Source organism: Rhea pennata, chromosome 13 (genome assembly GCF_028389875.1).
Source record: "Rhea pennata isolate bPtePen1 chromosome 13, bPtePen1.pri, whole genome shotgun sequence".
NCBI classification, from domain to species: domain Eukaryota; kingdom Metazoa; phylum Chordata; class Aves; order Rheiformes; family Rheidae; genus Rhea; species Rhea pennata.
This window is the reverse complement of record NC_084675.1, coordinates 10,910,961-10,923,411: the sequence shown is the minus strand read 5'-3', so window position 1 is coordinate 10,923,411 and position 12,451 is coordinate 10,910,961. Positions and strand designations below refer to the sequence as shown.

Below are 12,451 nucleotides of genomic sequence, written 5' to 3'. Positions count from 1 at the left end.
TTAGTTCATTTAAGACATTGTGTTCTATATCCCCTATGCCAATTAAATAATGAATCCTTTCAACAGCAATTTATAAAATATTAAAAACTTAACTTTCACTTTTACCTTAAAGTTATCATAAAAAACAAACTAATTTGGAAAAGAAGAGGTCATAACTGCCTGAAAAGGAAACACAGCTTTGCTAAGACTTAAGAATAGAAAGGAGGGCACAATTAAAGCCTTATACTAATAATATTAATAGACTTACACTCTTTGTTCAACTCAAAACTAATACAAATGCAAATTTTCAGGAGGGAAGACTTACCACATAAATTAGTTTCAACAGAGGATCTGTAAGACCTTGCACCTACCAGTCCCATATACCCTGAAGGAACTAAAAGCTTTTGTGGAAAAGCAAGCTGATTTTCTATTTTAAAATTCTTTTTGGAATCATTAATAAAAGCAATACAAGGATAAGATGTCTTATAGAATACTATGGAGGAGGCAAAAAGATCCTACCCATGGGAACAGCAAAGTTGCACTCCAACGAACTTACCTGAAGAATAACTCACTTCATAAATCCAGCGAGTTTTCACCTAATCATTTGTTTCCATTTATGATACTTACATGGTCACTATTATAATGGTACATAGGCACCCTATGCATTACCTAACAGCCTCATAGACTTTAAAGTATTTATTTTCACAATAAACATGTGTGGCAGAGAGTTCTGCTATTCCCATTTTGCAGACAGGAAGATAAAATGAGGAAAACCTGGTTGAAAAACTATTTTCAGAGTATTTTCTCAATACTCTTTTTCTTTTCTTTACTCTCCTTTTGCCTCTTAACTTTAGTGTTCTATACCAATTATTTCTCTAGTCTATAGGCTAATCCTACAAAAAGTTATAAATATGTACATAGCTACTCCCCATGCAATTTTCTCGTTATGGAATGCAGCCGTAACTGCTTCAGAGATTGCATTCATTACAATGGTAAGTCTTGCAGGTAAGGATGTGTGAAAACAAACTAATAATCACAAAATCCTTGAAAAATGCATTTATGGAGACAAAATATGTCTGTATTTGTACTTGCATAAGAAAATATACTTGTCAACTCAAAGGACTGCATAAACTGTTTCAGATGCCTCCTCCTCCTTCTGCACATACAGACGGGATTACATATGACATAGTCAAGAACAAAACACAACAGTTATCAAGTTTGTTATATTATTTTCATTTGAATTTTAGAAGATTCAGTATTGTATCCTTTATTCCTCTATTGGTATTTCACAATGCATCAAATACCATTGTTTAAAAATAGAATCATATTAAATAGTTCAGAAAGCACATATTACGTTTTTTAGAAAAGGCTAGTCAAATTACCACTCTTTCCAACAGGAAGCAAGAGAGCATAGCTCAGACTTTTAAGGTATATCAAATGCATTTGTCTTTTAAATTAAATAATGTGTGTCAAATGTTCAATGATATCAATTAGTTAAACAGTTTTGAAGAAGTCACCTAAAATCCTCCCCTGAAATATGCTCTGCATTTGCATTTCCTGGTATATACATCTGGATGAAGTACTATTTCCAAAACGTATTTGAAGTCTAGATTGGTGCCAACATATACTCATATATTTTATATAAGCCCAACTGACTGGAATCAGTTAAGGATCTTACTGTCCTTACAAAACTCCAAGAGCCTCATTTTCCTCTGTCAGACATAGCAACAGTCACCTCTCATATGCACTGTTTTTATTTTTCAGTTAATTCCTATCCTAGCTATTCTACAGCTTTTTTTCAGTGTATAACATACACTCCAAAGTCCAAATCAAAGAAAGGTGGCAACAGTTTTTCTACAAAATGCTCCCATCTGTGCTTTAAGCTCTTGAAGGTAGGCTCAATATACATAAACGTCTAGCCTGAGACTAATTTTCCTCAGGCTTTTATTTTACACTCATAGTAAATGTGATGCTCAGCTCTTTCTTAACCATCACAGTTTCTCAGCCACTGCCTCTACATCTAAATATTTTTCAACAGTCATCTAATTATGCTTTTGCTTGAAAGCCAGGTTTAAACTTTACTTTCTGTGGACAGAAGTGTGTTACAGTTTGTTCTGTTATGCAATAATACAAGTTACATAGCACTTTTTATTTTAAAATGCTGTACAAGCATTAACAATGTGCACAATACCCCCGTGAGGGAGGTAAGTATTACTCTCTCCTATTTTACAGTTGAAGAAACAGACAGTTTAAGTGATCTGCCCTGGGCCACACTGCATGTCAGGAGGACAGCTGGGATTATCACAAAGTTCCCAACTCCCAGATCCATGCTCGAACTACCCGTTCAGTCCTGCATCCCCGATAAACAGGAATCAGGGATTCCTCATCAGCTAGAAGAGCCTTTTCTGTGATCCAATCAGCAAGATCAGAGGCCCTGGTCTCCCGGAAAAGGCTCATGCGCATAACTGAAAGGCAAGCACAGCTTACTACGTTTTAAACTTGCCAACATACATCCTAAAAGCCCCTGACTTGATTCTTCAAATTTTAAAATCTGCTGGATTTAAACAATTCATTTTAAAAGCTACAAGTCTTTTTATTAAATGAGACCCCCAGAAATATCCCTAAAAAGAGGCTTCACAGTCTCCTCCTCTTACTACCCAGTGGTTTAAGCTTCTTATAGCCTTTTAAGATGGATTGAACTAGAGGCTGTTGTCCAACTTTGTCACTTTCAATAATCCTAGAAAGTCTGACATGGCTTTCAGGTGAACCCTAATAGTTCCTATTTAAATGTCTTAGTTAAACCGCTTGGAAAGATAGTTTAATACCATAGACAAGCTAGAATCTTTAGGACTGATTTCCAGGACTACCAAGGAAAAAAAACGTATTTGAATCATAAATCAGTATACGTAGATTTGTTTTGCATAGCAGTCTTTGACTACTTACAAACAGTGAGATTTCCTTACATTGACTGTTCTTTTCCACCTCTCTTATTAGTCTGAAAGGATTTCCCCAGCTTCCCTTCCACCATGATTATCCACTCTTAAGAAGCAGCCCTCTGCTTTCTGCATATACACTGACACAGGAAAAAATAACTGGGGTACTCACTTCGTATTGTTGAAATGAACTCCAGTGAAGCCAGGTTTTATGAGACACGACAACATACTAATGCCAGACTGACACAAATTCTCATGCATGCATTTTGGCTTTAATGGGTTAATTAGCTTGGCTGGATACAAATTTTAATTATCTGAGTTTGACATTAATGTCCTTGGAGTGTTGTCTGTAAGGATTTGGGGAATCATAGACATTATTTTAGTTACTTCTGGAAACTCTGTGTTATTCAGGGATTTAAATAGTAAGAAGAGACAAGGATAGTGAGAACAGGTTGATCTATTTTGAAAAGTCAGACTTAACAAAGCAGGACAAAGTGAGATGAAGCCAAAGCTTGGTCTGCCTTGCTTAGTCCAGTTAGTCTTTGGGCAAGTTTTGTGAATATAATGTAACATAGAAGAAAAAGCTAGGAAAGTTAGAAGAAAAAACTCCTCTGGGGATAGGTGACTGGACATAAATTAAGTATATCACAGAACACGTATTTGAGATTTAGAGTTAAGATCTCTTCATCGTTTAACACAGCTTCTCAAGTAGCAGGCAACTAGCCTTAAGATGGTTATATATACAAAGTGTTTATACATGCCAGGGAACAACTACTTACTGTCAGTAGCTCAGTTCCTCCAGAGAGTGAATTGAGTATTTACACCTGAAGGCAGTAATTCAACGGGTTCTTACTCCCCACTGTGGAAAAGCGGGGCTGCCGCCACCTCATTTCAGATGCAAAAGGAGAGTTACATGAGGGGACCACAGAATGACATTTTGCAAGTAAAATCTTTGATCCGTAACGCCTCAGAGGAACTATGATTGATCCATGGAAAAAAAAGAATACCTATTATACTGTTAATGTATACATACAGTAAGTACTTTTTAGCATTACACAGGATGAAGGCAAACTATCACGCAATCCATTGCACATATTCCACTTCAGCACTCTTGGGGATAGAAGGTATGTCCCTGTAAAAGTACAGGGCTATGCTACAAATACAAATATAACCAATGGAACAAATTATGGCATGCTAAAATAAGTGTTCTACATATTTTTGTGCTTTTAGGGGTCTATGTAAGTAAATCAATCATCTAATGAATTTAATTTTATTTCAACGAATATATATTTGATCTGCAAAAAGATATTTTTAGACAATAATTATCCAACAAACTATCACAAGTTGTTTGGAAGAAATGAGATCTGCTGTCCTACAGAAAGAATGTGCTGAGAGCTTTTCAAAATATCCTTCTAAGTTCTATTCTATTCTGCTCATTTTTCTAGGAATACATTAACTAAGATTCAGAAGAGAATTCTGATTTTTTTGTGTGTATATAAACTTAAGCCCTGTAATTGTGACATTTCTTATTTGTAACAGTGACTGCCGTACTTCTCTAAAATGTAGAACGCTGCAATTCACCCATTCATACGGTAGCTTTGTAGCTTTTAAACAGACCTTCCTCCAATCTGTTTTACGTGTTTTCTCAGTTTGAAAAACCAAAGTCCTTTGGACTTTTAATTGTAAAAATTTGTATAAATAATTTGATTATAAAAATACTAAGTAAATGTGTCATATTTGTCTTTTAGGCTTATGCACCCATGTAACTGCTAGAATTTTTCAGTACAGTTAAACTGTTCCTAAATGCAGCCGGATGGCATTTAGACAAGCTCCTCTGTTGCTCAGTAAGAACTGTATAAAGGTAAGGGCTTCTCTGAATCACAATATGCAAATAATAGAAAGAAGTCTATTCTCCTTACTCTTTTCCACAGTGTTCTGGTTAAAATACCTAGACTGTGGCCCTGTGAGAAACTAAACACCCCTGGGAACTGCAGAGCAAATTCAGAGCACTTAGCACTTCACAGAAGCAGTCCTAACTTAACAAGGGTAAGTAAGATAGTAATGGAGGTTATCAAACTAAAAATGATAATCTCAAAAATGGTTTAAAAAAGGGAGGGGGGAAGAAAAAGAAAGTATTGTGAAAGAATATTCTCCAGTATGCAGAAATACTGCAGGGAAAAAAAAAAGAAAAAAGAAAAGAAAGAAAAGCAACAGCTAGGTTTCTTTGCAACACTACCTGCTTCTTTTGTTCTTTGCTCCAAAAAAGTGCGTAGGCAAGTTTGCATTATGCTCTTTAGAGGGAAGTTATTTTTACTCTTGGATGAAACATTCAACCTCTAAAAACCTCACTCATTCATAGATGGGAAACGGAAAGCTTTCCTTTCATATATTTTGGAGACAACATCCTTTTTTCTGGAAATGTTGATAAGGAACAAATTCAAACTCGTCCTCATCCACCTGGATCATCTTATTTACTAAAAACAATTGTATCTTTTAAACCCTGTATACTAAGCTATCGGTCAATTTTGATTGACACAAATATTTGTATTAAAGGTGACAAACTGCAATTTACAATTGGGTACTATCACAATACTGTATGTTAATGTAATCAGTATTTTCATTTCATGAATTCATTTGCAGCATGACACTGCAAGGGTATTCTTACATATATTGAAGACGCAATTACTAAGTAGTTCAACAACTCTCTTTTAGTGGGATTTTTTTATCTGATAATTTTTTAACAAAATAAAACCACTCCTAGTTTTGTGTGCATGTTTTAATTTCTCACCTCTTGAAGTGTTCAGACACTTGGAATACCTAGCATACCAAAGTAATCCACAAATATTTACAAGAAAAATCTATTTAATTTCTTTCCATAGTAACTACCACAGGGACTATTTTAATGAAAAATTTCCCATCTTAAAGAATTAATGCGACTACTGATATAGAGAAAAAATTTAATTTATATCATCACAAACACGTAAAAGATATAATCCCATATTCACAGAAAGAATTTTTATTCCCTCTTTGAATTCTGAAACAATACAGTCTTGCCTTGAGGAGAACAGAAATATTATGAAGTACCTTAAGCAAGATAATTGTAAGAGAAAAAACTACAATTGCATTATTGTTGTGCTAAACTGTGACATACTTAAAAAGCTAATTTCTTTTATTATAATGGAATTTGGTGTGTGTATCCTTTAATCTACTTCACTATTCTTCATATTTTTACACACAAACATGTGTAAAGTGTTCCCCTTTATCTATAGTACTTGGTTTAATGAACTAAATTATTGTAACGAATTTAAAATAATTAAAAATATATCTAACCACTCTGTAAAGTTCTGGGTCTAATATACGATATCTAGAGATATCATAAAAACATGCAGTATATTAAAGCATTACTACAACTCAAATACTATAGAAGGAGACATCATCAATATTTTATGGTATCGTATTATTTGACAAGAGTTCCAAATTTTACCAAATGCATTTCAGCTGATCACAATGCCGAACATTTTACATTTAACTCAAAATCTTATTAAATAAAAATTTATCCCCAAATTAGTGCTTTCTATAGCTGTATCAGTTAAAGTGCATTTATCATGAAAATTCAGGACTATCATTTATTTATTTATTTATTTATTTCATTTAAACTAATTTCCACTAAGAAATTCATCTGCTGTAACTGGGCATTTCTCTACTTCATAGAAGTATTTTTTCATTTGTTCTCCTTCAAAAAGGAAATTTAACAAATCTACTCAGACAATAAGGATGACCTAATCAGTACTAAATAATACTTAAAACCTTTATATATACTACACTCTTATTGCTACCCCTAACTTACAAGGCTTCACTCATACTTGCTCTTATCATTTGATTTATCTGACATCCCCTATTACTACTTACTTAAGCATGCAAACTCAATATTGTCCATTCTTATATTTATCTAACATACACATAGGGAATCAAATTGTAAAGAAACTTTTCTGTGAATCTTGGTTAAACTGCTCAGTCTGTGACATCCTGTGTGATTAGCACAGCTCTTCAGTGGGTAAACCCCTGCAAACTAGTTGAAGACAGTAAAGGAAACTCCCCAGAACGAGCTGGAAAACAATATTCAGAAATAAATGCATTACAAGATTCTCCTACCCTTTTCTAACAGACAGCCAGTCCCACTAAAAAACTAAATCTTAAACACTCTTCAGGAACAGATGGATTTGCCATACTTTACTATTCTCCTATATTCAGGAGAATAAGACATGAGATGGTAAGTAATGAAAATGTCTTCTATTTCCTTATAACTCTTTATTTCTGCTAAAGCACTATGTATCAGTGCTATACTAATTAAGTTCATTTCAGTTATCTGAACAAATTTGACTAGCCAGTTACGAAAAAATATCCGTCTAAATAAAATACAGTAGTACTGAATAAAATTTGTAGATTGCAGAATTAACTATCAACAAAAATTGCCAGTTTACATACAGCAAGCAATTTTACCCGGAATCTTTCTTTATACTCTTTAGACCCCAATTCCTATATATTAAAGCCTTTAAGCATGCACTGGCCTTAAGCGCATGCTTAAGAAAGCTTTGCTGTGTTAGGACCTTCTGACTAGCATACAGGATATTCAGGACTGCTTAAAATGTAATCCCTTGAAGCAAGCATGCCCTCTTTTCCAGGGAGTATGACCTACTCATGAAATTTATGCCTTAAGTGAAAAGATTAGGTGCTAAAATTGAATCATGTTGCGTCAATGTAACGGTAATGCCAAATACACGTCACCCTGTAAATTATGAAGCCACTACAAACACAAAATCCCAGTGAAATCAGAAGTTATATCTATTAAACTACAGTGCCACACAGAAAAGAGACTTTAAAATAATACTTAGGAAATATCAGTCTTTCACATTTGTGCTGTAAGTGGCCACTTCACATTATTTATCAATGGCTTATGCATCTTTTATGCATATAGCTTTCTTTCTTAATTAGAACAAACGAAATCTCCAAGATTCTCCTTTTATTTGCCCTCACTTAATGTGAAAATGGTTGAAAGAGTTTAAGTTGGTTGTATTTTTTTTAACAGGAGAAAACTGTATCAGTGAAAAAAATGCGCTTTGTTCAGCATCATACATAATAATGTCTTTTATCATCCAAAACTGACAGCAGTCTTTTAAATAAAAAGTTTTTAGTTAATATCAGTGTTTTGGAGCCTCCCACTGGCAGTCATCACACAGCTGAAAAGTGAACCATCAGCTGAATGGAGGGTTTATATCTATACATCAAGGACTATTTTCCTTTAAAAAAAATGAGTATTTCTGAGTTCATATTTTAAATGCAATTTAAAAGATCATAAAGGAAAAGAATCCAGCATTTACAGTGCATCTCCCAGCAGACTACTTAATGTTCAAACATCTACTATGCAAAGGTCAAATGATTTCACTGAAATGGTGACAAAATACTCTCAATTCCTTAAAAAAAAATATAAGATGATCAAGGAAAGAGATATGGACCTCAGATCTTGCAAGAGTCACAATTAATATTGTGGATTCAGTTCAGTAAGAAAGAAAATTGCTAAGTTATGCCAAGAGAACCAGATTAAGATAGATATAATAGATAAAATACAAATCACTTATTTTTGGTTATGTTCTTCATAAAGGAAATACTTTAAAGGAAAACAGCCAATAATTTTTTATTAGAAAAAAACTTTTACACATGTACTGCTTGTATAGAATTACAAAAAACAAATTCACAGGGAGAGGTGAGGTATTCTGCTATAGATAGCAATATAAATAGCTGAACTTAAACAAAATCCAGTGTAAATAATTATGCTATAGCTGTAACATAAACAGGGTAAAGTTGCTGTGAGTAGTCATTCAAGAATGAGATAGATCATAATTTTTAGGTAAAAATGATTTAAAAAATTTATTCAAATGCTTATCCAAATCTAATAGCAAAAGCTAATAGGCACCAATTTACTTTGCATTTTACTGTGCTTGCCCTTTCCTGACCTTTATTCCAAATATTTTAGGCTCGCATTCTTTCTAAGATAAAGAAGTTCCAAAATGTACCATACGCAATGCTTGCTGGCAGTCCAGAACATTGCCTGGTTCTCCTGGCTCTTCAATGTCAAGATCCCAGTGGCAAGTAAAAAGAGCTGGAAACAAAAAGTAACTGCCAATCTGTCTGCATGATCCTAATTTGCTGCTATCTGAGAAGAAAAATGGTCACCAATGGTACTTGATCCGGAGATCAAGTGGATCCACACCAATGGAGAGGAATGTCAAGTGCAGAAGGCAAAAATGAAGTTGAGTGGCAAGTCCAGGAGAGCAAGCGAGAAAAAGCCTGAGCAGTATGCATGTACAGAGTGAGAAGAAAGCTGGAAACCGGTACTGACAAAAAAATTAAAGGGCAAGGCAGCAAAGGTAACAAAAGACACAGGAACAGAATATAGAGCACTGGATATAGGAAAGAAGGAAATTAAAAGCAGAAGTACAATGTGATGTACACTTTCTGGAAAAGAATACAGCATTCTCACATTAAAAATGTGATAGAATTTTTTTACTTTTGTATATGAACAAACTAACAAATAAATGTTGACTGATCCCATATTCTAAAATCTAGCATCAAAACCTGTATTTTGATAACTTAGATAGGTGTGTCATAAAAAACAACAACAAAAAGCTCTGGTAAGATGTTTTTAAAAATCAGATAGATTCCATAAAATATCAAGTAAAGATGAAAAATAACATGCTACATTGATACTACATCTAAATGCTATTTCTGCTAGCCAGCTCACCAAACAAGAATAGTCAAAATGTTACTAATTTATTAATACAAAAATAATAATTTTGACTATTAAATTATGCTAAAAATCATACATACGTTTTTTTCTGTGCTCAACTAGGGCAACAGCTTGCTTTGCTGAGCATTTTGAAAACCAGTTGTCCCCAAGTAGAACAGTGACCTCATTGGTGTTGACAAGTTTTCCTGGCATGAAGGCAAGAGGTCCAAAAGGTACCTGTCAAAGGCACAGAAGAAACTGCTAAAAATCACTAAAGAAAATAAAACTAGATAGGCATCCATGTCTATTTAGAGAGAAAAACAAAAGTAAAATATAGAGTTAAATAAATTAATGTTACTTAATGACAAATTCTTTATAAATATTCAAATGACCAAATCCATTTGAATTCAGTATTGCACTTACAAAATCAGAATATTAGTATCTAACTAGAAAATTAACTTGTAAGCCTTTATAATAAAAACACTGTTACTTGTTTAGGTAGGTTAAATATTTATTATACACAGTTATTATACACATTTCCCAGTAAAAGCAAGTCTGGCTTTGTTAAAATTTAAAAAATACTTTAGAGATACAGTCAACTCAAAAATCAGTTGCTTTTTAGCATTATCTGTCTTGCTAATAATACAGAAACCTCAGTTCAAGCTGTGGGGAGCTATAGGTAAAAAACGACAGGATCCTAGAGAGTGTTTACTCTCACTTTGTCTTATTGTTCAACAGTATGCTCAAACTTCAAGCAATGCTCTACCAACTACATGGTAGCATACCAACTTCCAACTTCACTCCAGGCACAGCAAGTAATACATAAAATCTGAATAATTAAGATAGTGATAAACACATTTTATTATTTAAAAGGCGCTTCTTAAAATGTGTAACCCATACTTTAATATACTTTACAATATATGGGATATTATTTTATGATCCTTTTAAGACACACTGCAAGCCCACATTTTGCTTACAGTCCGTAGGCAACTCCTACCACTTAGGACTAGCCTCACTCTGGCCTCACTCATGTTTCACGTACCAAAGTTCACTGCATTTTCACACTGACTCAGATCTACTATCATCTGGCTGCCTTTAGCCTCCAACCTCAGAGAAGTTAAGAGGTCAAAAATAAGTTCAATGGAGGGAGTAAAAAGCTAAGAACCACAGCCAGCTCAAATTTCTCTCTCTCTCTCTTTTTTTTTAAGTAAGAGTAAGAGGGGGGGAGAGAGAGAGAGAGAAAGATCTATCTTGGTCTGTTCTGTATCTGCTCCTACTTTATTCCTTTGCCGCCCTCCTCATTTCCTTGGGATAGCCAGCTACTTTCTCATCTCATTTTTGCTGAGGCAGCACATTCAGCTGGAGAGCTCTGTTTCCTTGGAAAGAGATTTTCATTAGCTTATGTATCCAGAAGGGCATCTATATTTGATACGATTCTGTAGTAAGTAGGATCTTTAGGTAAGATCAATGCAGAACGTGTTCTTTCCTGCACATACACTAAGCTTTCAAGTATCAGGCTGCACCATTTGCCTGTTCACTCTTCCCCCAAAACGGTGAAAGAAAGATTAAAAACATATGAAAATATTTGGCTAACAGGATAGGAACAATTTATATATATTTAAAATAACAGATGTTAGTTGACAATGCTGCTTTAACTAAGAATGAGCAATATCTAGTTTTTAAAAGATACTGTATTTTTTCTATGCTTTGGAACAACACGATCCTTTTGCTTTACATCACATGGCCATGCATACACAAATGATCACAGGATTACACATATAAAACCTAGAGCAGAGCCATTAGCACTAGTAAGGGAAACATCATCCTCTTTAACAACAAAGTATACTCCAATGCTGTTTTACTAAGAACTCCATAGTATACAGGATCAGGTTGCCAAGTAAGAAAGTAGTTAAGCACTTCGCGCTTAAATTAGCCCTTCAATTATTTACAATATAACATCCTCTGCTTTCAAAGATACTTTGAATTGGACATTAAAAAGTCAAAACAGAAAAGCCAGTATATCTGGTAAAAATTCTTTTCAGTATACGTCAACAAGGTGAAGTCTAAACAGGGAGCTGCGCAGTTGCCACAAAAAATTTCAAGAACAGAAGATTACTATGTCAATGTGAGCACCAGTGAAACAAAAATTAGCAGCACCTTTTTATGTAAAAATCAGTGTTCTAGGGTTTATTTCCATGAATCAGAAAATGCTATGGCCACTTTCTTCTCAGGAAATGACTAAGTATCATAATTCAGTCATAATTATAGTTTTCTATACAAAAAATTTACATATCAAACGTCAGGTTTTGTGTTATCATTTATGTTATTAGTTCTCAGTTGTCAGTAACATTATAATTTACAATGAAGAAAGGAGAAAGAAACAGAAGCAAAGGTTTAACTATTTCCATAATAACTGTAATATTATTAAGTACTATATGACAACCTGAATAACACCTCATTGCTAGTGCAGAAACTTGAGATACTAAACATTTTAATCCGTTATGTTGAATGAACTATACCATACATACCATGATATCGTAAGACAGTTTATCAGGCAACGTACTGAGTCGTTCTTGAAGAGCCTCATAATCACTCTCCACCTTCTTCCTGTTGACAAATTCAAGCTGACTCAATTTCATATCTGAAGTAAAGAGTTAATGATTTTCTGCTAGTAATTCAACAAAATATTTTATTTATGAACAAACAGACTTAGGATAGATTAGTAACTTATTTCTAAAAGATTTTTAAAATGGCC

At 33.9% G+C, this 12,451-nt stretch overlaps 1 protein-coding gene across 5 annotated transcripts in view; it reads right to left on the bottom strand.

Moving 5' to 3' along the window:
• URI1 (URI1 prefoldin like chaperone) overlaps window positions 1-12,451 on the bottom strand; it is a 44,010-nt gene that overhangs the window by 13,674 nt on the left and 17,885 nt on the right. For 3 of the 5 annotated variants that reach the window (XM_062586746.1, XM_062586750.1, XM_062586747.1), the window contains exons 3-4: window positions 12,225-12,303; window positions 9,798-9,933 (exon numbers count right to left, since the gene is read on the bottom strand). In XM_062586746.1, the coding sequence (XP_062442730.1) occupies window positions 9,798-9,933; window positions 12,225-12,303 (215 nt within the window). Of the gene's footprint in view, window positions 1-9,797; window positions 9,934-12,224; window positions 12,338-12,451 lie in introns of all 5 variants that reach the window. The other 2 variants (XM_062586749.1, XM_062586748.1) reach the window with 1 other exon arrangement.